Here is a 25,103-nt window from a genome sequence, read left to right as displayed (position 1 = left end):
TTCATTGTTCAAATAAGCTTTTTTTTTTCTTCACATTTTCAGGTAGTGCTGTGCCGCGGGACTTTTCAATGAAAGAAATGTGCCCCGGCTCGAAAAAGATTGAAAAACGTTGCTCTAGGGGACTGCGGCGAGCCACGGGGGCCCCGAACTTTGGACATTTAGGGCCACGAGTGAAGATTTAGCGAGGCACACACAAGACATTGACTTGCAAATTATATTCGTTCATCTCAGCCACTTTCACTTTGTGAACAATGAGCTGAAGTTTGTCCGTGACAAAAAAAAAAAAAAACGAGTCAAGTCATTGCTGAACACATGACGACCTGAAAACACTGTTGCTGCACTTCCTCCAATATTCGGGGCAAAAGCGCTGCCATTCTGGAGGTCCGGAGATGGAGCGGCGCTTTCCTGCATGCGTCGCTTCATCTCATCGTCTGTATCTGCGAAATGTGAGTGTAATTCATCAATTGGGTGGGTGGGGGGCATTTTGGCCTTGAATAAGTTGTGGCTTCCAAATCCCATGATGCTCTCCTGCACATCAGCTCGACCAATAACAAGTCTCGGGTTGGAGGGGGGGGGGGGGGCACAGTGCGCCTCCCCTCCCTCGCCCTCCCATCCCCTCCCCTCCCGGTATAAGAAGGTGAGTGTGAGCGCGGCCCCCCCTGAGCAGTTTTCATTCCCGGCCCGCCTCGGCTGGAGGACTACACGGGTGTGTAGTTTTGTCTTTTTCGGGGGGCATCCTGCAAGCGGCCCGTCTTTGAGGACAAAGCGGGACCATCGGGAAGCTGCTCGGCTTCATCGGGGGGCTCCGTCCCGACGCCAGCGGGCGGCCTTTCACGTGAGTGCCCGGCCCGCCGCAATTTCACATCTTGTTTCGTAAAGTTTGGCGAATTCGGTGCTCGCGGCGTGCGACGACTTTGACAAAACCCCAAAATAGCCGCGTTGAGGGAGGGAGCCGGGGGCCCATGGCTTTTTAAGGGAATCGTCACTTGAGCGCTCCCCCCCTACCCTCCCGCAGATATGTGCCGCACATGCTTCCTGTCAATCCAAAATCTATTTTGGGCGGCGTTGCGGCCTCCTTTGGATTTGGACCGCGCGCCACTTGACCCTTTCCAAGTGCGCGCAGCTCAACCCGATCCGACGGAGCGGAATCGACGGACGGCCTCTCGCCAGGCTTCCAACCTCGCGACCGTGTAGGCCTCGCGGACCCGAGGTGGCACCGAGGCTCCAAAGTCTATTCGGGCCTCACGATCAGACGGCGACCAGTCCGGGGTGTACCAAAGTCAACCGCGATGAAGATGGACGGGATAGGAAAATGATGTGGGCGTTGCAAAGGGGCGGGGCGTGTCAGTCGGCCGTCCAAAACTTGCCCGAGGTCTCGAATCGATTTGAACATCCCGGCGCGTTCATCACGCCGTTTCTTATTCTGACCGATATCCCGGGCATTCCTTAAACAAAGAAAAAAAACCTGACAAACGTGGGTGAGGCATTCTTGGTCCACAAAGGATCCATAACGTAGGACCCGCCCTTGAAGAATTTGTCACGCTCTGACAAGCTAACCGGAAGTGACGTCATCTGGCCTCAGAAGCGGGCGTTTTCCAAATCCTTCTCAACACGTGCCGCTGCTCTTGGCGACCTACAACTTCCAACTTATAGATGATTCGTTGCGCGTGTGCGCTCAAGTGGAAATATACACACACAAATCGAGTGTGTGCGTGTTGTATTCCTTTCCGAGTCGTATTGATGTCTGTGGCCCCCTTCAGCTGCCGCCGCCCGTCACCTCTCGCCCGGCCCCTCCAACTATTTATAACAGCCTCAGCATCGTGTGTGTGTGCGTGCGGGAGGGAGAGCAGGGGGGTGGTGGATCGCTGGTGTCAGCTGTCGCGCTAGTCAGCCAGCAAAGGACTGACAACGATTCGGGTCTGACGAAAACCAAAGTTCGTGTGGCGAGATTGAAAAGGCTTATTCTCACACTGTCCACTAGGAGGTGCTAGCAGACTTCTTTATGATGACCACTGCCTGTTTGTTGTCCATTGAATCCGTTCATATCAGCAGTGATTGAACTTCCACAATTCATGACACTTAGTATCCACAACAATCCTTGTCATACTTATTAGTATTGCAACAGTAACAGCCCCCCCCCCAATAAAAAAGGGAGGGGGGGGTGACCAGTGGTGTGAGCAAATGACTTTGAAGTGTAAAGGTGCCGACCTGAAACCAAGAATTGGAGATCGAGGGGGCATTCGCAGGGAGTTGAACAGCTGATTGAGCTTCAGAGTAGTGATGGGCAGATGATACCTCAAGTAGCGTATTGACACATGACACAAACTGTTGATACTGTGTCGGTCAGTCAATAGTGACCCCTGCTGTACATCTAAAATCATTGCAAGTAATCATAATGTGAAAAAAGGAAACGTTCGCATGGCGTCAACCCCAAAATAGCCTGGCAAATGACGGAACTTTTTGCAAAAGTGTCCAAAGCTCTTTGTCTTTTTGCCGACCGACAGGCCGCAAAGCCAAGAAAACGAAGAGGATGTCGACACAGGCGCCGACTTTCACGCAGCCGCTTCAGAGCGTGGTGGCACTGGAGGGTAGTGCCGCCTCGTTCCAGGCGCAAGTGAGCGGTAAGAGCCGTCCGTCCCCACCGTCCCGCGCAAATCAATCTTTAGGGAGGCCTGAACTGTACCAGACAAATGTCCCGCGTTGGATTAGCGCCCCGTTGTGGGGTGGGGAAGTGGAAGCCACTTTCCACGAATGCACCGTTTGTCGATTCCATTCAGTGATTTGTAGTTGCATCATTCCAAGCGAATTGTTGTTTTTGTGGGTTTCACTTGGCCGGAAGGGGAAACGATAAGGGGCCGAGGGGTCCCATTTAATGTGCAAACTAAGTTCCGCTTGGGTTTCAAGACCTGACGTTGGAATCGCAAAATCAGACAAAGCAACGTGGGCGCAAACGCTCAGCGGCATTCAACGTACGAAAGCCCAGCAGACCATGAAACGCTACTTTCCAAATGACAGAGCGCCACCTGAGTCCAGACTCCATCTGCCCTCCAGGCGCGCCGGTTCCCGAGGTGTCGTGGTTTCGGGACGGCCAGGTTCTCTCTGCCGCCGCGTTGCCAGGCGTTCAGATCTCGTTCAGCGACGGCCACGCTGTTCTGAGCATCGACGCCGTCGACGCCGCGCACGGCGGGAGGTTTTCCGTCCGGGCCACCAACGGAGCCGGACAAGCCACCAGCACAGCCGAACTGGTCGTTACAGGTGAGAGCCGGTCTGGACCCAGTCCTCTTCCCTTTCAAGGCTTTGGGTGTTCTGAAACCACCTGTGACATAGTTGACATTCCCCTCGCTCCTCAGCCGGTCTTAAACTCGCCATTGCCCTCAAAACCAAGTCTTTTCAACTTCTCAACTTCTCTTTTAAGACCCCAGGTAGCCTTTTACTCCTCTGAACTAGTCAGTGTTCCCTTCAACACCTCAGGAGCTATGAAGAAGCCTCTGACCTCATCGATGTTCCTTCCCCCACTTGGTGTAGTCTTTGACTCGTCGTTCCCTTCAAAACGTCAACAGGTCTTTTACCCTCTGGCCGAGTGATGCGTCAAGTCCTCAGTTAGTCTTTAACTCCTCGGACTTGCGTCACGTCCCTCACAAGACCTCACGTAGTCTTTTCTCCTTATCTTCAGTCTTGAAGTCATAGTCATAGTGACTTGATGTCTCCTGTCAGGTAGTTTTGAACTGCTCGTTCCCCTAAAGTCCCCAGGTCGGCCCAAGGCTTTTAAAGCCGCCCGCCGCGGGGATAGCGGTAAGACTCGTGCGGGTCTTGCAAATCGAACACGCCTGTTTGCAATTTGTCTCTGCGCAGCGGAGACCTCGCCTCCCGGTTTTCTTCAGAGACTCCAGAGCTCCATCGTGCGGCAGGGCAGTCAGGTGAGACTCGGCGTCCGAGTCACCGGCATCCCGCCGCCCGCCGTCACGTTCTACCGAGAAGGAGCCGAGATTCAGAGCTCGGCCGACTTCACAATCGTCCGGGATGGAGACGCGTACAGTCTGCTGATCGCCGAGGCCTTCCCGGAAGACTCCGGGTCGTACTCGGTGGTGGCCATCAACAGCAGCGGGCGAGCCACATCCACCGCCGAGCTGCTGGTTCACGGTGAGCGTCACGGTGATCGGTCTTGCGCTCAGCTAAGTGTTTGTTCAAAGCGGGAAAAACTTACACTACTCCAAAGAACGTTTGCCATCTTGGCTTCTGGAGCGAAGTCGAGGCTCTGGCCTTCCTGTGCGGGCTTTCGCTTTCTCCCTAATTTGTGCCCTGTGATTGGCCGATGACCAAAGCCCACCTCCCACTTTCGGTTACCCGGGACAGGTTCCTGCTTACTTGCGACCCCGATAAGAAAAAAATTCAAAGCGCAGTCAAATGTGCAGACCTACTCCTACACCTACGCCACGGGAACGGCGGGGTTTCGCTTTTAAACCTTGGACCGTTTTGTGGACACGCAGGCGAGGAAGTCGTCCCGGCCAAGAAAACCAAGACCCTGGTTTCCACTTCACAGATGAGTCATCAGACCAGAGTAGAGCAGGTACAGAAACTCATTCCGAACTCTGCGTCTTACAGTCTTTCCAGTTTCAATCAGGTCTTGGGAAATCGGAAAAGGCCTCTCTTTTTCATTTTGCATAAATGTCCCTTCCCCCCAGAGCATGGATGCCAGTTTACCGAGCACGGCCACTCTGGAGATGCAGGCGGAGGGCGCGGAGGTGGCGGAGCTCCTGGCCCACAAATCCGCATCCAGAGCGGTTCTCCAAGCCGCAAGCTTGACGCCCACTGCGCCGTCGGCCGTCGCCAAAGTGACGGTGGGGCGGCAGCAGTCGCCATCGCCTGTCAGACACGTCAAAGCACCCGTGTCCGCACCCGTGTCCGCACCCGGCGGGTAAGGCTAAAAGATTATTAGATTCGGGTTGGCCGCCGTAAATGATTCGAGAGCCAGTATTTAGGAGTCAGCGCGACAGAGAGCGGAAGGACCGATTTGACCAGGTTAATCGGACTTTTTTGGCACATCGGGTCCAGATTTTCCCACGCCAAGGCAATCTGTCGTCTAGAAGGTGTGAACGATGTTTCCAATGTGAGCCAAGTAGTATGTCGCGGCATACAAACAACAACTTTATCCGTGATGTTAGTCCGTACTGTCAACTTCCAAATTTGTAAGTGCATTAGAAGTAGCGAAAGAACACTCCTGATTTATTCGAGGGCGGTCGCGGAAGGCCGCAAGAGCCTGAAAAGGTGAGCGGTTGTTTCGTGACAAGCAGACCGGGGGTCTCGATAGCACCGAGGCCGCGGATGCGCAAGGAAGGGTCAGCCGGCCACTCGAATTTGCGAATCGTCCAGTCGGGCCGAGTCGCGCCGCATCCATCCCTGCGCGGCGGGTCAAAAGTTGTGCGTTTGGGCGAGCGCGGCACTCATCCGAGCGCGACTCTCTCTTTCAGAGTCGTCGTGTCCCCGATGGGCACGCTCCAGCTGGGCGGCGGCTCCGATGTCCTTCCTCCCTGGAAGCAGGCGGGCTTCCTGACTGAGGCCGACTACGGCGGCGGCGGCGTGGCTCAGTTGGACCGGGAACAGCAGCTCATCGGCATCACGCAGGTGAAGGAAAAGTTTACAACGCGATGTCTCGTGTGCATCTCGTTTTCACGGGTTGAGGTGCAATTTTGGAGGGGGGCTTCATGATTGAAAGAGTCGGACTCAGATGGGCGGGCGTCTTTTACAAAAATGCAGAAGAGCGGACCCAGTCCGACAAATGACGCCGGTTACAAAAACCGGGGAAACCAATCAAAAGTTGTCCAATACGTTGGAAGAAGTGGCATCGCAATGTTGCATTTCTTTGTCTCCCAAACAGCTGCAGGAAGAAGAAGATGCCGCAACTGCCCCTGGCGACGGGGTGCTCCCGCCCGTCTTGGTTTCCGTGAGTTAAGCGGCCGCGCCGACGTCCGTCGCCGGCACTTGAAATCGGCGGTGACGGTTTCTCTTTTCAGGCTTTGAAGAACACAACCGTTACGGAAGGCGAGTGCGTGACGCTGGAGTGCCAGATCGGCGGCCAGCCCGCCCCCGTCATCATGTGGTTCCGAGAGGACTACGAGATCGAGAGCTCGGTGGACTTCCAGATCGACTACGACCGCGACGGCCGCGCCCGCCTGTTGATCCGCGAGGCCTTCGCCGAGGACAGTGGCCGCTTCACGTGCACCGCCACCAACCAGGCCGGAACCCTCAGCACTTCCTGCTACCTCCTGGTCCAGGGTCAGTCCATCCACGGTCGAGTCACCATTGTTCATCTCGCTGAAATCAGGAACAATCCGCGTGCGCCATTCGAGCCCGGTTCGCCCCCAAATGTTGCCTGGGAACGCGGTCGTGCTCGCTATGCCTTTGTGAACAGACGAGGTGACACCTGCATCGCTCGGTTCTCATGGAGACTTTGCCTTTCAGTGTCCGAGGACACGGAGAGCCGAGAGGACGTCCCAGAGGAAGCGGAAGAGAAACTGTGAGTTGATGGCCACGAGGTGGCTCGGACGCCCGGGCGCTTCTGCGGTGCCGAGTCGCAACATGAAATGTTTCTGCAGAGTCTCCCAAGAAGAAGAAAGCGTGTCCCAGGTGAGCGCGGTTGAGCCCGAGTCCCGCGCCGTCGCTCCTTTCTTCGTCAAGACTCCCGGCGTCCAGAAGCTGGTCGAGGGAACGAGCGTGGTCTTTGAATGCCAAGTCGGGGGGAGCCCCGCGCCGCACGTCATCTGGAAGAAGGGCGGCGTCCCGCTCACCGGCGGATACAGGTTGGTCTTCGCTCAAGTCAATTTGCGAGGGCTGACCTTTCACCGTCAAACCTCGTTGTGGAGAACAAACGCGGAGCAAAAAATGACACCCAAAAGGACCTGAGGGATCGCAACGCTGCCCTTCTCGCTTTGGATCTCGTTTCCATTTTTTTCGGTTTAAAATGTGCATTCATTCTCATTTTCTCCCCATTTGAATTCAAAGTTGCAATCCGCGGCGGTGGATAACAACTTCAGAAAGGAATTTTTCAAATGATTTGAAAGTTGGCGCTCTGATTAAACTCAATTGGAATGGAATTGTTCTCTTTCCACTTCTTCAAATTGAAATTGGGTTGTTTTGCTTCATTGGACTGCCGTAAGCCTTTCGAGGCCCATGTCTCGAACCCGAACATTCCAAAGTGGAGTCTGTCACGAAAGGCGTTTGACTCGGAAGTCATGATTCAACCGTAGAGCCAAAAGCTACGAGTCGACGTCAAGAATATATTCGGGAACGACCACTCATAGACTTCCGCGACGACGTTGACGCAAAGCCGCCCCGCGGTCAGTGTGAGCGGCGTGACCCGACGGCAAGTGTCTTCTTGCAGATACCAAGTTGCCTCCCAGAAGGAGAGCGGCGTTTGCCAGCTGCTCATGTCCATGACTTTTGCCGACGACGCCGGAGAATACTGCGTCCTTGCCAGGAACCGGCTCGGAGAGGCGTCCGCCACCGCCAGGCTGCTGGAGGAAGGTCTGTCCCGGAGCCAAAGCGCGTTGGCCTCAGGTTGACTTTTGCCAAGCCGACCCTTCCCCTTTGCGGAACGCGTCTCGTCCAAAAGACTGCTCGACATTCAAAATTTGCAGGGTGTCCCTCGCCGTCGCCCCGAGGCCTTGCGATCGTCGCGGTCGTTCGACCGGCCCCGCCGCCGGGCGAGGCCGGCGAACGAGTCGTTTCCATACCGAGCGGCCGGTGAGCCGCCCGCTGGAAAAATGGCTCCGTCGCGGCCGGCTTAGCCTCGGCGTGGGGCCGATCTTTGGCTCGCCGTAAGCAAGGGACCACCACAAAGTCACGGCACGAAGCTCCCTCGGTGCCTTTCTAGTTTCTTGGAACACCCCCGTCGAGCCTTGCCCTTGTTGTGACCGTCGCAACCACGGACATAAATTGGAAGGGCACATCTCACGTTTGAGTCGAGCGGCCACTTTGGTCCAGTCGCTCCCACTCAACGTTTTGGTGACGAGCGCGCCGGCCGGATGAGCGACGATCCGCACGGACGAGACGGCGTCGGTCGCAACTGAAGCTTGTGAAATGTCTGCCCTTCAGATGAATATGAAGCCTATGTGAAGAAACAGGAGGCCAGCTCTCAGATGGCTGTCGAAGCGCCGGAGCCCCTGGTCGGAGACGTTGCCCCCGCCATGAGCGTAAGGGACAAGATGAGCGCCGCGCTTATCTCTGGAGAGGTAGGCGGGTTCACTTGTCATTTGCGCTTGGCTGCCATTCAAGGAGAGTCATTCCCAGTCTAGTTTCATTTGGAAGAGGAGGGGGGAGGGAGGTAGACGCGCCTCATCGGTGTGACGCATGTGAATTGTCGTGGTTTCCGCGGGGACGGCCAGTGATCCGACCGTACGGATCGCGGCCGGCCTTCGTCCCGCCCCGACTTTGGCAACCATTTGAGGGCGTACCCTGCCTACAGCCCCAAGGCAGCCGGGAAAGAGGCCCCAGCACGCTCGCGACCCTCCTGAGGAAAAGCGGCTTGGGTAACGGATAGATAACGGATGTCTGTCCCGTACTCCTAAAGAACGGAGGAGCACTTTTGTCCCCCCCCCCCCAACCCCGAATGTCGTCTGGTGAAATGAAGGCAATTGGACCGGGAGTTGATCGCAGAGGTTTTCCTATGGCCTCACCGTCTTCTTTTTTTTTTTCCTTTCTCTATTTTGGCACGCAGGATTTCCAGCTGTCTCTCATCGAGCGGCACATCATGCAGGAGATTGAGCTGAGTATCCTGAGGATCTCTTACGAAGAGCTGCTGGCGCAGGACGGCGAGTGGACGGAGATTTGCGCAGACTACGAGGCCATGGCGCCCACCTTTGACACGCTGCTGAAAAACTACCGCGTCGTGGAGGGAATGGGCGTCACCTTCCACTGCAGGATGCTCGGAGTGCCGGCGCCCAAGGTGAGCGACCATTTTTTTGCCGTCCGCTTCGATCGCAAACTTCAACCTGAGGAGCAAAAGAGTTGCACTCAAGAAATCCTTTTGATTCGGGGGCAGGCAATGACGAATGACTGCCATACGTTGGCGGTCATTCCGACTTCCTTCCTCGAATGAGCAAGATTTGCCAGAAAAAAAAAATCCTCAGTCTGCTTTGGTTTGGCCAGTTCGGCAGGAGTTGACCGTTGGAAAAAGTTGCAAAATGGGATGATGGCTTGGCTGAACTGGAGTTTATTGTGGCCCAGAAGCGTCCTCTTGGGGTCGAGTTTTTGCCAATGAAAATTGGGGTCGGAAAAAAGACCTGCACACCCCCAAAGAAAACCAGTTGGGGAAAAAAACCCTGCACACATTTTCAAGGATTTCCATTGCCCAAAATGTCCAATTTGATGTGAGCAGTATTTCTAAAAGGTGCGAGTTGGAAATGCCAAAACTGGACTCTTGGGAATGTGTATGACATCTGCGTAAACGCAGATGAAAATGAAGGAAGCAAGGTGGACACGAGCGTGGGTTGCCGATCCCTCGGGCACAGCGCCTCAACCATTGCGGATACGCAACCGGATGTGCTTTTGACAGATGGCCTGGTTCAAAGACGGTCAGCGCATCGGCGCCGGCGGCCGCTACCAGCGGGAAGTTCTTCCGGACGGACGCGCCATCCTGCGGCTGCCCGCCGTTCTCCCCGAGGACGAGGGCGTGTACAGCGCCTTGGCCAGCAACGTGAAGGGAAACGCCGTCAGCTCCGGGAAGCTCTACGTAGAACCTTCCGGAAGCGCCTCGGCCCACGCGGCGCGGCAACCGGCCGCGCGGAGGATCCGGTAAGCCTTTTCGCACAGACGGGCAGACGGAAATGTGAAAACGGAGGGGGCGTTCCAGCGTTGTCGGGGCCTGAACGCACGGGCGAGGCTTGGCTCGTTGCGCCGTTGCTTGTGGTTGATGTTGTTGTTGTCGTTAAGGTCCACGTCGCCTCGGTCATCGAGCCGCTCGCCGGAACCTCCCCTCAGTCGCTCTCCCAGTCCTTCGTGCCGTTCTCTGGCCCGAAGGCTCGTCGATACGGACGCGGCTCAGCTGGACAGACTCTACAAGCCCGTTTTCGTCGTGAAGCCCGTCTCGTGTCAGTGCTCCGAAGGGCAAACCGCCAGATTTGACCTGAAGGTGGTCGGCAGACCCATGCCGGACACGTACTGGTTCCACGACGGTGAGTCAAAGGCTCTTCCCATCAAACGCTCGCCGTCGCACTCGGCGGTCTTGTCTGATGACGACGCCTGGGTCTTGACGTGCGTGCGTGTGCCGTTGCACAGGACAACCGGTGGCCAGCGATCAAAGCCACAAGATTGTGATTAAAGAGGACGGTACTCAGTCCCTGATCGTCACCCCAGCCATGCCGCGTGACTCGGGCGAGTGGACGGTGGTCTCTCAGAACAGGGCCGGGCGCTCATCCATCTCGGTCACGCTCGCCGTGGATGGTAAAAAGAAGAGCTGGTCTCTTACTCCTTTTGGATGTCGTCCACGCTTCAGTGTTTGCTTTTCCGCTTGTTTTCCAGCCAAAGAAAGTTTGCTGCGCCCGCAGTTCACCGATAGGCTGAGGAACATCAGCGTAAAACAAGGAACTTTGGTGCAACTGGCCGTCAGAGCCGTCGGGAACCCCTTGCCGGAAATTGTCTGGCTCAAAGATAGCGACATTGTCACGCCTCGCAAGCATCCGCACATCACGTAGGTTCGACCTTACTCCCCGAAAACGGTATTGTTGCTGTACTGTGCATTGTAGAAGAAAAAAGAAAAACTAAAAAACCACCCCGAACATCTAGACGCCTCACTTTGGGCTTTGGAGTGTCAGTTCACTCAAATGCACAATAACAGGAGGTTTGCCCTTTCCCTCCGCGCTCCCAAACAGCGAGACGTGCAAAACGTGTATTCACATATTCAACAGCTGACCCGTGTCGGATTTGGAAAGTTTGCACAAGGTTCCAATAAGTTGAGCGGACGATAAGTTCATACCAAAGTCGCCGGCTCCAAGACCCGAGGATCGAAGCGGCACGCTGTCGCTCAGTAACGCAAAGGGAAAAAAAATGGGCTTGACCTGACGATTGTGTTCCAGGATCGAAGGAACCAGAGGAGAAGCGACATTCCGGATCCCCTCGGCGTCGGCTTCAGACGGCGCCTGGTACACGGCCACGGCCATCAACAAAGCCGGCAGGGACACCACCCGCTGCAGAGTCAACGTGGAGATGGACTACCCCGAGCCGCAGCCCGAGAGGAAGCTCATCGTCACCAAAGGAACCTACAAGGCCAAAGAGATCGCCGCCCCCGAGCTGGAGCCCCTGCATCTCCGCTACGGCCAGGAGCAGTGGGAGGAGGGAGACCTTTACGACAAAGAGAAGCAGCAGAAGCCGCAATTCAAGAAGAAGCTGACCTCCGTTCGGATGAAGAAGTTCGGCCCCGCTCACTTTGAGTGCAGACTGACCCCGATCGGCGACCCCACCATGGCGGTGGAGTGGCTGCACGACGGCAAGCCCCTGGAGGCCGCCAACCGCCTGCGCATGGTCAACGAATTCGGCTACTGCAGTCTGGACTACGAGGTCGCGTACGCGCGAGACAGCGGCGTCATCACCTGCAGAGCCAGCAACAAGTTCGGAGTCGACCAGAACTCGGCCACCCTGATCGTCAAGGACGAGAAGGGTCTGGTGGAGGAGAGCCAGCTGCCCGAAGGAAGGATCGGCGCGCACAGGATCGAGGAGATGGAGCGCGCGGCTCACGAGGGCGGGCCCGCGGGGGTGGCCGCCGACGAGGAGACCGAAAAGACCAAACCCGAAATCGTCCTCCTCCCCGAGCCGACCCGAGTGCTGGAAGGCGACGTCGCACGATTCCGCTGCAGAGTGACCGGTTACCCCGCGCCCAAGGTCAACTGGTACCTCAACGGCCAGCTCATCCGCAAGAGCAAGCGCTACCGACTGCGCTACGACGGCATCTACTACCTGGAGATCGCGGACGTCAAGTCCTACGACTCGGGCGAGGTCAGGGTGGTGGCGGACAACAACCTGGGCTCGACCGAGCACGCCGTTAAGCTGGAGATTGAGCAGAAGGAGGACTTCAGGACGCTCCTTCGTCGGGCCCCTGAGCCCAAAGCAACCGAGACTCTCCCGGAACCCGGAAGGATGCCCTTCGAGGTGGTGAAAGTGGAGCGAGCCTCGGACGACAGTCGGCAGAGAGAGATCGTCAAGCTGAAGAAAGCCCAGAGGATTATTCACGCAAAAGCCACAGAGGAGTCGGAGGAGCTGAGAAGCAAGTTCAAGCGCCGGACGGAAGAGGGCTATTTCGAGTCCATCACGGCCGTGGAACTCAAGTCTCGCAAGCGAGATGAATCCTACGAGGATCTTCTGAGGAAGACAAAGGAAGACCTCCTTCATCGAGCCGGGGAGAAGGAGGAGGAAGAGAGGAAAAAAGAGGAAGAGCGAGGCCAGCTCCTTGCCAAGCCACTCAAACCGGAAAGGGTCAAGCTCTCGCCCAGCATGGAAGCTCCCAAAATCTTGGAGCGCATCTCCAGTCAGACGGCGGCGCGAGGGGACGAAGTCAAGTTCAGGGTGCGGGTCGTCGGCAAACCGGAGCCCGAGTGCCAATGGTTCAAGAACGGCGTTCAACTGGAGAAGAGCGAGCGGCTTTATTGGTTCTGGCCCGAAGACCATTTGTGCGAGCTCGTCATCCGAGACGTCGCCCCGGAAGACTCGGCCAGCGTCATGGTTAAAGCCGTCAACTGTGCCGGCGAGACCTCCAGTCACGCTTTCCTCCTGGTGCAAGGTAATGCCGCCATGAATAGTCACGATTTTGGGTGCCTCGTTTCTGCGATATGTTGGAATGGAAGTGCCCAGAGGGTCACCATTGCGTCACACTGCCCGCACCAGTCGCTTTTGTCAAAAATGGCCTTCCGTTCTTCTCCGTCGCCTTTCGCCACGGCCGCCGTCACGGTTCCGCCCGCTTTGCACCTGCCTTTCCGACTCCAAAGACACTAAATCGGCCACCGGCGCCATGCTCAGGCATTGACATAAATCGCACTGCGCATCCTGCAAAGCAAATTGATGGCTTTTTACGCTGGGTCTGTCGCGCGATGACGCAAAGCTTCTTTCTGTTTTGGGCGGCGCAGCAAAACAAGTCGTCACCTTCACGCAGAAGTTGGACGACATCGACGCCAAGGAGAAAGACACCATGGCCACCTTTGAGTGCGAAACCAACGAACCCTTCGTCAAGGTCAAATGGTTGAAGGACAACCGCGAGATCGTCTCCGGAGACAAGTACCGGATGCACTCGGACCGGAAAGTCCACATGCTGTCTGTGCTCATGTTGGAAACGCGAGACGATGGCGAATATTCCTGCGTGGTCGTCGACGACCAACTGGTCAGAACCAGCGGCAAGCTGAACGTCGAAGGTGGGTCGCCTCGCCGAGGGAGACGGCGAGCGTACGCCTCTTGCATTTTTTGGGGAGTGGATCTTTGCATGGGAGGATGCTGAAAAAAAGCCACGCCTTGCCAGTTCGCTGCGGCCTCTCGGCAGGTCTTGCGTTGTCCCGCGAAAAGAGAGAATGGGGCCATTTCCAAAAATGTCAGCCGGGAGCTTATTTTTGTGCGATAAGTGGATGGAACGCGATCTGATGTGGGCCTGACAGGAGCCCCGCTGGAGATCCTGAAAGCCCTGGAGAACGCGGAGGTGCCCGAGACCTACTCCGGAGAGTTTGAGTGCGAGGTTTCCCGCGAGGATGCCGAGGGGGCCTGGTTCTTCGGAGACCGGCGGCTGTCCTCGAGCGGCAAGCACGTCATCTCGTCACGCCGCGGACGCCACAGCCTGTCGGTCAAAGACGTCAACAAGGCCGACCAGGGACAATACTCCTTCGCCGTGGGTGATTTGAAGATGCACGCTTCCCTCAAGATGAAATGTGAGTCCGGTCGATTTGCACCATTGGTGATGCCAATGGTGCAATGGTCACCACGGCGTTTCATGAACCGGAAACGTTTCCCATTGCAGACCGCCCGGTGACCCTGCTGCAGCCTCTCGCCGATTTGACCGTCTGCGAGGGGGACGTTGCTCAGATGGAGGTCAAGTTTTCTCAAGAGAACGTCGAAGGCACCTGGACGAAGGACGGCCAAGCCGTCGCCGTTTCGGACCGCGTGCGGGTGGTTATCGACAAACAGATCCACAAACTCATCATCGAGGACGCCGGGGAGGACGACTTTGGAGTTTACTCCTTTGCAGTTCCTACTCAGGGGATGTCCACCGCCGCCAAGCTGACTGTCCGCAGTAAGTAACGTGCCGGATTCGCCGCCGTTTTTCGTGCGCTTTGCCAAATCACGCGCCGCCGGTGTCTCGCATCGCAGCGATCGGGATCCTCATCCCGCTGAAGGACACGAGCGCGGTCGAAGGCACCAAGACCGTTCTGGAGGCCAAAATCTCGGCTCAGGACATCAGCTCGGTCACGTGGTACCACGATGGCGAACGGATGACGCCCGGCGACCGGGTCCAGATGGTGGCCAAGGGAGCCAAGCAGCGCCTCGTCTTCAGTCGGACCTTTGCCTCAGACGAAGGTCACTACAAGCTGGCGGTCGGCCGGGCCGACACCAGCTGCAGATTGTCCGTGCAGAGTAAGTCGCGCGAAATGGGCTCACGCTCGTCGGCGGACCGGTTTTGACTCTCATTCTTTGCGAGGCAGATCGAAATGTCACGGAAAAAAGAGATTGGCTCACAACTCCCGTCCCGTGTCGATCCGCTTCAATTCCAAGCGGCGACTCCCAGTTCCAAATACGCACCGACGCTCCTCTCGCCTCGTCGTCGGCTCCGCAAGCCATCCGCCCATCCAGCCGCGGAGCGTCCAACAGCGCAGACGTTTCCGCTGAACAAAACGGGGCTGTGAAAAATGCGGCCCATTTCAAGCGCCCCGGGCCGAAAGGGCGCGATCAGTCGGATCTCTTATTTCTGCTCAAGGTTGTTCAGTTGAGAAATTAACTGAGTTCAACTGGGACTGGCGCTCAAGAAATTAGGCGTTAAGATCCTGGGCGCGTCCTCTTCCGTTACCGGCTTCAAACAGATCTTTTTACTGCGGAGTAGGGAAGCGGGAGGTTTTAACCGGTCCGGGGATGTTTGTCTGCGCAGCTGTCCAAATCGTGAGTGGGATGAAGGACGAGACGTGCGCCGAGTCGGAGAACGTGACTTTTGAAGTGGAAGTGTCTCACCCCGGCATCGACGCCTTCTGGACCTTCAAGGGGCAGCCGCTTAAAGCGGGAAGCAAATTCAAGATGGAGTCCAAAAGCACATTGCACACTCTGACCGTCCTCAATGCTACCAAGGACGAAGAGGGCGAATTCACCTTCGCCGCCGGCGAGAAGACGTGCGCCGCTTTGCTCACCGTCTCGGGTATGACCGATGCGTTCGCTTTGCACGGGCGCGCGGGAGCCGGCTTCGGTCGGCGCTTTGCCACGTCCGCCCGTGGCAAAAGTTGGGGTGCGGGAGCTGACGGTCGTCTCCTGCCACCAGGAGGCGCTATCAAGAAGCCTCTTCAGGACTTGGCGGTAGCCGACTCGCAGACGGCCGAGCTGACCTGCGTGGTGGCGAACCCGTCCGCGGAAGGCAAGTGGCTCAAAGACGGCCAGCCGCTGGACCTCAACGACAACGTCCTCAGCCAGGCGAACGGGTGCGTCAGGAGCCTCGTCATCGTCATCACCAAAGCCAGCGACGTTGGGGAGTACACCTACCAGATTGCGAGCTCCAAGACCTCGGCCCATCTCAAAGTCGAAGGTGAGCCTCGCCCGGGACGGACGCGTGGATGGACGGGGTTCGAATCGGAAACCGGGTTTGGATCGAACATCCCATCGAAACAAAGCGAATCATTACGCCTTTGCGGATCAAATTGTCTCGAATTGGAGACATGCGCACCCCCGATGCACGGACAGATGGCTCTTGGAGCCACTTCTTGACGGGGTCAGCCGAGGCCGGGAAAGCCGAAGTCCGGGACAAAACTTAAATGTTTCTCCCACAGCCGTGAAGGTGAGGAAGACTTTGAAGAACTTGAACGTGGTCCAGACACAAGACGCCGTCTTCAGCCTGGAGCTGACCCATGAAAACGTCAGGGGAGCCCAGTGGATCAAGAACGGAGTGGAGATCAAGCAAAGCGACAAATACCGAATCGGCGTCAGCGGCACCGCGCACACCTTGACCATCGTCGACTGCGCGGCGCAGGACGAGTCCGTTTATTCTTTCAAGCTGGGGAAACTGTCGGCCAGCGCCAGATTGAACGTCCAAAGTAAGCGCTCGTCACTCGGTCCGCTTGAGAGAAGTGGCGTGTCTGCGCGTACGACAAATTCGCCATCGCGTGTTCCGCACGTGGCCTTCCCAGGCTCTGCCTTCCGCGTCTCGCCCTCTTCTCCGATCACCTATTCTATTCGCTAATAGGCGCTTCTAAAGGGACTGACCGGGAGCCCAACCTCGTCGTGACGGTGAGTTGAATTTGAGTGTCAGCCTCGCCCAGTCGTCGAGGGTGCGCTGCCCGTTTCAGCATCCAAAGAGCAATTCTGGAAAGCAACCGAAAAGTCAATGAATCGGCCAGTCCCGCAAGCATGGCTTTCAATTTCCATGCCGTCTGTTTTTGCAGCCACGCACCCGCCGAAACGTAAGTTCGCAAAGCCGACCTCTTCTCTCGACCGGCACTTGACGCATTCAACCCGCGCTCTTCCGGAAGACCAACGTCCTCACGCAAGCCATTTCCCGCTTTCGCGATGACTCCGCCTATGCCGAGCGACATCGAGCGAAAGGCTTTGTTGACTTCAATGGGGCCACCGGAAACGTCCCCCGTCTGAATCACAACAAATGTTCCTCACAGCCATCAAGATCCTGAAGAGGCCCAAGGACGTCACTTTGCTCCCGGGAGCCGCCGCCGTTTTCGAATTGGCCGTCTCGGAGGACGACGTTCCAGTCAAGTGGCTGTTCAACGACTCGGAGCTGCGGGCCAACGAGCACTACAGCATGACCTCGGAGAAGAAGGCGCACCAACTCCTGGTCCGGGACGTGGACCCAAGCAAAGAGGGGGAGTACACGGCGGTGGTCGGCCATCTGCGCTGCGCCGCTCGTCTCGCCGTCGACGGTAAGGGGCCGTGCGAGCCCACGCCACCGCCAAAAAGGCTCGTCGTCGCGTACATCTATATCCTCCTGCTCCGTCCCAACGCCCATCGGGTTCCGCTAACTTTCGGTGAAGCGCCTTCCTATCCTTTGCAACGCAGACCGAATGTCGCTCGTCCACGTAGCTGGTGTGAAAACGGCTCACCGATGCCATATGAAAGACGGCGGCGTGCGAGTCGAAGGCGAATTCGTCCGCCACGTTCGGCTTCTCACTCGGCGTTAGCGGCTAACCCCGGCCCCTGCCTCCGCAGCTCTTCGCGTGACCAAAGCCCCGAAGAGCGTGACGGTGGCCGAGACCCAGTCGGCCGTCTTTGAGTGCGAAGTGTCCCACTGCAACGTGCCGTCCGCTTGGCTGAAGAACGGCGCCAAGATCCAGATGAGCGAGAAGTTGCGCACGACGGTGCGGGGAAAAGTCCACCAGCTGAATATCGTCGACGCCGACGGGGCCGACGCGGCCGAGTACGCCTTCGTGTGCGGTGACGACCGCGCGTCGGCCACGCTCACCGTCTGCCGTAAGTTTGGGAAACGTTTTCCGCTCCTCGATCGGTCCGCGATGAGTCCAGGTTCACGTTTGACGTGAAAACGGAGTCCGTTTCGGCGACACCACCAATCGCCGTTTGATTCGCACACGTGCGACTTACACATTGCAGACGCCCTCGACTCGATGTCTCGCCTGTAAAGCCGACTCCAAATCATTTCCGGTCCGGACAGCCTCAAGTGTCTCAGGCGTGCCCTTGTCAGAAAGCGATTGCGGACGCGAATGGCAAAATGCACCCGAGTGGTGGCGGGAGGTGAAGGTAACCCAAAGGCCTCGCTCCGCCGCAGCGACCCGACGCTGACGTGAGGCTGCCTAGCTCGGTTGGGCAAACATGCTGCGCGCTTTCACCGTCGTCGGCGCGCCCTCCAGAGGACAAATTCAGTGACCGTTGTTGGAAAATGGCGGTCGAGCCGTCCTCCGTCCCAAAACCCGATGCTCGAGACAGGCGACGAAAGCGACGGCCGAGTTCTTCCCGAGGCGTTGATTTCTTTTGCTCTTTGCAGCCATCCTCATCTCGGCCGCGCTTGAGGACGTCAACGCTCGGGAGAAGGACGCGGTCACGTTCCAAGTCGACGTCAACCACGAGGGAATCTGCCCCAAATGGCTGAAGAACGGCGCCGAGATCCGCTCCAGCGACAGATGCCAGGCTCGCTGCAAACGGCAAACGCACACGCTCAGCATCCGCAGCGTTCACTTCGGAGACGCCGCCGAGTACGCTTTTGTGGCGGGACAGGCGCGCACCGCCGCAAAACTCTCCGTGGAGGGTAAGTGCCTCAGGAAAAGCCGCCCGGCGGTCGGACCGACGGACCGACCACGACCGGACGGACGGACGGACGGCCACTTCGGGGAGTGTCTCACTGAAAGGCGACTATGTTTTCTGCTGTCAGCTCGGGTGGTCGAATTCAGCAAACGGCTGAAGGACTTGAAGATCACAGAAAAGAAGAGAGCGACCTTCGAATGTGAAGTTTCTGACGCCGACGTGCCGGTGGTGTGGATGAAGGACGGTCAGGAGCTGGAGCCGTCAGACAGGTCTCTCGCTCGGCGCGAGCTTTTCCCCCCGGACCGCCGCAAAGTCCGAGAAAAGTCCAGTCCGTGAAAAAGCTTTTTCCCGCAGATACAAGATGACCTCCGAGACCTTCGCGCACCGCTTGGTTCTGCCGTCCGTCCGCCCGTCCGACTCCGGAGAGTACGCCGCCGTGGCCGGCTCCAGCGTCTCCAAGGGGAACCTGACGGTGGAGGGACGGGACATCAAGATCTCGGAGCCCGCCGCCAAAAACTTGACCGTGAGTCCACGGGGAAGCCCGGTTCTGTGCCCGCGCGGCGAGAGGCGAGAGACCGCGGGCCTCTCCGCATGCCTCCCGCTCACCGTTCTCGGATTCGTCACCGATTCGCAGATGAATCGGATTGTAAAAATGAATTTCCATCCATTCCTTCCCAAGACCAAGGGCGGCTTTGCCGTTTGGTTCATAACAGCCGTCAGAAAACCGGGAAAAAATTTGGTTTGGTTCACCATCACAGCAGATCCGTGAAAATGGATTCTGGCGAGATAGAGAGAGACAGAGCAAAAGATAAGCGGTAGCTCGGCTCTCACGGGGGAAACCAGACCAACTGTACCATCGGGAGGCGGAATTTCTGAGCTTGGAGGCGCTGAACTTGAAGTCCAACAAGTTGATAAAAAAAAATGCACCTCGTCACCGTTGCGCCAGAAAGCCGGTCAGTTTCTGCGGACTTGTTTCAGGTTGTCGAGGGCCAAAGAGCGACGTTGGAGTTTGAAGTGAACGAGGACGACGTGGAAGGCCGGTGGCTGCGCAACGGCACGGAGATCCGGCTGTCGGGGGAGCGGCGCTTCAGCTACGTGGCCATCAGGAAGATGCACCGCCTGACCGTCTCCGAAACCTACCGCGACGACGCCGGCGAGTACGCCTTCGTCGCCGGGAAGAACAGCAGCGCCGTCAGCCTTCACGTGCAAAGTAAGCGCATGCGGCTGATGGATGGGCTCATTGCTTCCAGTTGCACTTTTTCCCCCGGTCACATCGGGATGGATCGGGAAGAAAAACCTACTAAAACCTCAAAACAACGCTCAGGAGGGCTCAGGAGGGAGTAGAGAGGAACGGTTGTCTGCGTTTTGAAGCGCAAGAGCCCGCGGTCTCGCTAACGGCGCCCCCTCCCTGTTTGTGTGCCAAGTCCCCGAACCCGCTCAGGTTCTTCAGCCCATGCGGGCTCAGACGGCGACGGCGGGCCAATCGGTTCGCTTCTCGGTGCGGGTGAGCGGTCTGCCCCCGCCTCAGGTGACCTGGTACCGTGGCTCCCGGGATCTGATCGCCGGGGCCGCCTGCGAGTTCCTGCGCGACCAAGACGAGCACACGCTGCTGCTGCCGGAGGTTTCCCCCGAGGATGCCGCCGTCTACAGCTGCCGGGTCAAAAATGACTTCGGGGAGGCCACCTGCTCGGCGTCGCTCGACGTGGAAGGTTCGTTGGCCCTCCGCCGCGCCCCTCTCAAATGAATTGATCCCGCACGGGAAATTCATTCGCGGCTTCCGATAGCGACCCGGGGGGGGCAGATTATCGGGTTGGGTCAAATTTTCAACAAGAAACCCCCCCAAATTGCATTTCAAGCGAGCGGAGAGGCTGTCGCGTTTCGCGAGCGGACACAGGATGGCTAAGACAACAATGGCGGACTTTGGACGTCTTGTCTTGCAGTTGCCCAAGAAAGCTCGGTCGGCGTGGCCGCGCCGCGCCTGCTTTCTCCCATGAGAGACGTCCTGGTGACGGCGGGCCACTCGGCCCAGTTGGAGTGCGCCGTCTCTGGGGAAGGTAAGGCGTGCGCCTCCATTCAACAAAAAACCACGTCCACGTCAAGTCTTGGCCGCAAAACTCGGGAAAAGACACAAAGCGACGAGCCGGACGCAAAGTCCAAAAGGACGGCCCAAACGCTGGAACGGATGGCGAGCCGACTGTGTGGGTTGTCTCCGGCCCCTCGCGCGGCTTGCGCGACGGCGCGTCTTCCCGCTGGAAACGATGCGCGTGACGAAGCATCCAAATCCCAACGTGCCTGCGGAGTCTTGTCTTCTTTTGACCACTTTGGCTCTGCCTGCCAAAAGACATTTGCTTGTTGTTGCTTTTGCGCCGCCTCGTATATTTTGCCTACTGACGGCACGCCTCCTCCCACCCCCCTTCTGGCGCAGATCTGCGAGTCGGCTGGTTGCAGAACGGCCGAGAGCTCACGGAATCGGAGCTTTTCAAGATGTCTCGACGCGGAGACGTCTGCCGCTTGAGCATTTCCAGCGTGGCCTTCGAGCACGAAGGAGAGTACTCGTGCGTGGCCAGCAACTCGGGGGGGACGCTCGCGTGTGAGGCCACTCTCCACGTGGACGGTGAGTTCCCTGCGCCGAGACCGCCAGCGTGACACCCCGTCCGTCTCCGCCCTCGCGGCGTTCGGTCCGCGTGCCGAGAACGCTCGCTGCGTCCTCGGTCGGAAGACGACTCGGCGCGCCGGCGGGACATCGGGCAAACGCTCGCGCGGCTTTGCCGAATTCCCAACGGAAAGGAGATGAATCAATGAATGTCCGGTATTTTCGTACGACAGCCTTGACTCGACTTCCGCGCGAGAGTCGGCTCTCGGTCTTCACGAGTCGGACGACGACCCGCGGACAGTGACAGAGTTGTTCCATGAGTTGTTTGTCGGCGTGCAGAAATGTCCTACGCGGGACAAAGGAGCACTTTTGGTCAAGGCGGACGGGGGGAGTTGGAACCTGCGCCGGAATGTCCTTCCGGTGTGGGCAAAAGAGCAAAGCGCTACCTGGACCTTCGGTTGATCCCGATTGCGGGAGCTCCGACAAGCTCTCGCTTTTTTTTTTTTTTTTGCAGTGCCGCTAACAAAAAGTCAAACATTTGACTCTGGATGGATCCAGGACAATTCCTGCCTGACTCACGATGGTCTTAATAATCAATAACGATGCAATATCGCGCCCTTGGCCGGACACTGCAAAACACTTGAGAGTGGATGCATTCTTCACGCCCCGACACACTGTCGCCGCGCCGGTGGCGGCGGAAGAGCCGCGCCGGCTTTGGGGCAGGCTGACGGAAGCCTTCCGAGCGCCGCCGAGCATTCACGCCGGCCGTACGCCGAGTGCGGCCGATAGGGGTGGGACTCGGACGGCGCGGGGACGGAAGCCGCTCCGCCTCCTGCGTCACGGGCGCCCCATTTGGAAGAGATCGCATTGACGTCCGCGCGTGTCTCGGTCACGGGCTCTTTTCGCGCGCATCTCGCCTCACGTCGGGACTCTGTGGCCTTGCCGTGCGTCCGCGCGCGGGTTCTACAGGTTCTTCGTGGCGAGTCGTCGTTCGGTCTGCAGTCTGGCGGTCGCGTCTTGCGTTGTCGCCGGCGAGAGCGCGAGCTTGTCCGGGCCGTACGAAACCCGCGTGGAGGTCACGCTCTCCTTTGCTCGCCGAGTCTTGTTGTCGTGTCGACCTAACCCTTGTACTCTTTCTGACCGCGCAGATGAAAAAGCCTTCGCTGGCACCTTTGCTGAGGCTAAGCTAAGTCAAAGGCACGAGACTCGCAGCGTCACCGAGCTGACCGAGTCCTATTCGGAGAGCTCCAGCTCGTCTTGGCGCACGCTCAGCGTTGAAACGGAGCGCTCGGAGCGCAGCGTGGAAACCCAAGCGGCGCTGAAGCCCCAACCGCTGATGGAGCTGCGAGACATCCGCGTGAAAAGCGGCGAGATGGCCGAGTTCATCTGCTCCTTCGACGGGCAGCCCTTCGTCGGGGTGGTTTGGGATCATGACGGCCAGAACGTGCTCAGGGAACGGGCGCGGAGCTCTCAGAGCGGCGGACTCTTGTCCCTGGTCATCCGGGGCGTGAGTCTGGCCGACCAGGGCGTGTACCGCTGCACCGCCGCCAACCGGCACGGCCGCAACAGCTCGTCGGCTCGCCTCACCGTGGAAGGTGCTTTCTCTTTCTTCTTTTCTCAAGCCGCTCCTCCGCCTGCTTCCGCTCCCGAGTCGTACTGACCCTTTTAGAAAGACCGCAAGAACTTCAGGCCCGGGGTCCGTTCACGCCCGCTATCGACACTCGACGAGACTTTTGTTTATGTCGCGGTTTTGTCAATCGCCGGCGTGAACAAGTCACTGACTCATCAACGTCACGCGCGTCCGTAAACGGGATAAACGGGATAAACGGATCATTTGAGGCTTCATATGTGTCCCTAACAAGTGTAAGCGTTACTGACAGGCCTGAACAGAATTTCTTTTTGGGTGGTGGTGGTGGTGGTGGAGGGGGGGGGGGTTCTGGGGGTTACTTGCGGGTGGCAGAACGCGAGCGACTTCATCTGACCTTCAGCGACACAGCCATGGTTCCTTCTCGATTTTCGAAAAGTCCAACGCAACACAAACTCACTTCACGATGTCAAAGTTGTCACTTTCCGATTCACTGTGGGCACGGCGCCCCGAGATCTTGGTTGAAAAAGGAACCCACTCGGGAGGCAGAGGGAATTTCATTCTGTTGCAAAAAACATTTTCACACGGCAGCCGGCTAAAGTCGAGCTCAACGGGTCTCGCCCAACTGGGACAGAAGGGCCGGCCGGTTTAGCGGCGGTGCCGCGTCTCGCTTCCCGCCGCCCGGAATCACGCGGGACGCCGTACGTGTTGAGCTCCAAAAGTGTTCCGAAGAAGCGGGAGTGCATCACGGGCCTCGTCTGCGTGTGGCTAACGAGCGTGGCTCTAAAGTGTGACTAACAAGCGCGAGCGGCCTCCTCCGACCCCTAATGACTCTCCCGCCTATGATTCTTACCCAGCTAAAGAGGCAAATGTCAAAGACCAGCGCGCCATCGTGACAGATTCCGTGCACGCGACTTCAGGGGCAGACGGGAAGAGCGCAAAAGACTCCGCCCAGAGCCCCGACCAGGAAAAGACGGCGGATGAGCCGGGATCCCCGCCTCCGTACTCGCAGCTCTACTTCCTGAACGGCTTTCCCGACGTGCGTCTGCGCAGCCTGCCCGACGTCCTGGTCCGGATCCCCCGGGAGCTGCCGGCGCGTCGCGCCGCCGGGGGGCTTCCCGCTCCGTTTGCCATTTGGCTTTACGGCCACTTGAATAGCGCGGCTTCCGCGTCCTACTCACGCAAACGTGACGGCCCCCTGTGCTGTATGAGCGCCGGACCCGGACGGGGGGGCTCTTTGTCTTTCCGAACCTCAGCCGAGGATGTCGGCCGCGGCTTGATGACCAAAGGTTGGCATCCGCATGCTTCTCTTGGCACCCTTGCACACTTTGTTTTTTCTTTTTTGCACTGACACCGACAGCGGTTCTCGGAGGTTTAGGAGCACGCCGTCGTTTGGCATCGCTCACGTCACGCGGTTGCTCTTCGGTCGGGGGAATCCGCAAAGCGATACGGGTGCGCCAGAGCCAGACTCTGCTTTTAACTCGTCGCGTTTCTGCCACGACAGTGACGGTGGACCAGAGGGCACCTGTGATCCGAGTCCAGGAGGAAGTCTCAGGTAAAACACTTTTGGGATGACGGTGACAGAGACGCGGGCGCAGCACAACCTCGTCCTGATTTCATGGCACGAAGATCTCTCCGATTGTCTCCCATTTTGTCCGTCAACTACGTTTGTCTCTTTCCAGCGCTCCAGACTGCGATGCCTGTGTTCAAGCACTCCGTGGTCCCCGTGGAGATCAATGCCGGCAACGCGGCCAGGTTCGAGTGTGAAACGGCGGATGCCGGCGAAGTCCGCTTCAAGTGGTTCAAAGACGGAAGGCTCATCAAAGAGGGAGAGCGCTTCAGGATCATCAGTCGCATGACCGCTTCCTCTCTCGAGCTTTTGAGCGCCACCGAGGACGATGCCGGCGAGTACACCTGCGAGGCGTCCAACAGGCACGGCGCCGACCGATGCTCCGCCGCACTCAACGTGACAGGTAGGAAGCTGGCAGTTGGCCGCACCGCTCCATCATGAGCTGCTCCGAGTCGGTCACCGTGTTGTTCGTGTTTCTCTCGGTCTTCGTTCTCACAGAAAGACGAGCCCCTCCCACCTTTGTCACCAAGCCCAACCCTCAAAGGGTTTGCGTTGGCAAGAGCGCAACGCTCGAGCGCGTTGTGTCGGGATCGGCTCCTCCGAACGTTGAGCGGTGCACAGACCGGCGGGCCGTATCCGGCATGCCGACGCACCGCCGGACTTTATGTGATGGCCATGAGATCGGTCTGGACATCTGCGCGGCGAAGCCATCCGACCGCGGCCTTTACACGCGCCGGGTGTCCAATAACGTTGGCGCGGCCGAATGCGGCGTCAGCCCGCGGCTCATCGAGGAGCCCGACTTTGTGAAGCCGCCCAGTCAAGCGGCGGCCGCGGTCGGCGCCCCGCCGCGCCCGGAGTGTCGGCTGGACGAAGCCGCGGGAGTCGGCGCCAGTTGGACCAGGGACGATAGAAGGGTCCGCCAGTGCCCCGAC

General features: G+C 58.1%; 1 protein-coding gene across 3 annotated transcripts in view; it reads left to right on the top strand.

Moving 5' to 3' along the window:
• Window positions 1-658: 658 nt before the first annotated feature.
• LOC127611436 (titin-like) overlaps window positions 659-25,103 on the top strand; it is a 125,113-nt gene continuing 100,668 nt past the window's right edge. For all 3 annotated transcript variants that reach the window (XM_052081959.1, XM_052081960.1, XM_052081958.1), the window contains exons 1-39: window positions 659-835; window positions 2,505-2,621; window positions 3,052-3,255; window positions 3,853-4,140; window positions 4,488-4,567; window positions 4,683-4,915; window positions 5,469-5,622; window positions 5,876-5,941; window positions 6,012-6,273; window positions 6,460-6,514; window positions 6,594-6,797; window positions 7,379-7,521; window positions 8,092-8,228; window positions 8,714-8,941; window positions 9,551-9,789; window positions 9,928-10,169; window positions 10,273-10,437; window positions 10,516-10,684; window positions 11,070-12,766; window positions 13,110-13,391; window positions 13,629-13,895; window positions 13,985-14,257; window positions 14,335-14,598; window positions 15,107-15,367; window positions 15,488-15,748; window positions 15,990-16,253; window positions 16,830-17,090; window positions 17,377-17,637; window positions 18,167-18,427; window positions 18,551-18,692; window positions 18,778-18,946; window positions 19,402-19,633; window positions 19,848-20,132; window positions 20,364-20,477; window positions 20,849-21,037; window positions 22,165-22,611; window positions 23,459-23,890; window positions 24,106-24,156; window positions 24,284-24,574. In XM_052081959.1, the coding sequence (XP_051937919.1) occupies window positions 2,531-2,621; window positions 3,052-3,255; window positions 3,853-4,140; window positions 4,488-4,567; window positions 4,683-4,915; window positions 5,469-5,622; window positions 5,876-5,941; window positions 6,012-6,273; window positions 6,460-6,514; window positions 6,594-6,797; window positions 7,379-7,521; window positions 8,092-8,228; window positions 8,714-8,941; window positions 9,551-9,789; window positions 9,928-10,169; window positions 10,273-10,437; window positions 10,516-10,684; window positions 11,070-12,766; window positions 13,110-13,391; window positions 13,629-13,895; window positions 13,985-14,257; window positions 14,335-14,598; window positions 15,107-15,367; window positions 15,488-15,748; window positions 15,990-16,253; window positions 16,830-17,090; window positions 17,377-17,637; window positions 18,167-18,427; window positions 18,551-18,692; window positions 18,778-18,946; window positions 19,402-19,633; window positions 19,848-20,132; window positions 20,364-20,477; window positions 20,849-21,037; window positions 22,165-22,611; window positions 23,459-23,890; window positions 24,106-24,156; window positions 24,284-24,574 (9,664 nt within the window). In that variant the 5' untranslated portion in view covers window positions 659-835; window positions 2,505-2,530. The remainder of the gene's footprint in view (window positions 836-2,504; window positions 2,622-3,051; window positions 3,256-3,852; window positions 4,141-4,487; window positions 4,568-4,682; window positions 4,916-5,468; window positions 5,623-5,875; window positions 5,942-6,011; window positions 6,274-6,459; window positions 6,515-6,593; window positions 6,798-7,378; window positions 7,522-8,091; window positions 8,229-8,713; window positions 8,942-9,550; window positions 9,790-9,927; window positions 10,170-10,272; window positions 10,438-10,515; window positions 10,685-11,069; window positions 12,767-13,109; window positions 13,392-13,628; window positions 13,896-13,984; window positions 14,258-14,334; window positions 14,599-15,106; window positions 15,368-15,487; window positions 15,749-15,989; window positions 16,254-16,829; window positions 17,091-17,376; window positions 17,638-18,166; window positions 18,428-18,550; window positions 18,693-18,777; window positions 18,947-19,401; window positions 19,634-19,847; window positions 20,133-20,363; window positions 20,478-20,848; window positions 21,038-22,164; window positions 22,612-23,458; window positions 23,891-24,105; window positions 24,157-24,283; window positions 24,575-25,103) is intronic.

Source organism: Hippocampus zosterae, chromosome 12 (assembly GCF_025434085.1).
Source record: "Hippocampus zosterae strain Florida chromosome 12, ASM2543408v3, whole genome shotgun sequence".
NCBI lineage: Eukaryota > Metazoa > Chordata > Actinopteri > Syngnathiformes > Syngnathidae > Hippocampus > Hippocampus zosterae.
Note: the sequence above shows the minus strand (reverse complement) of the source record. Positions and strands in the feature narration are given on the sequence as shown.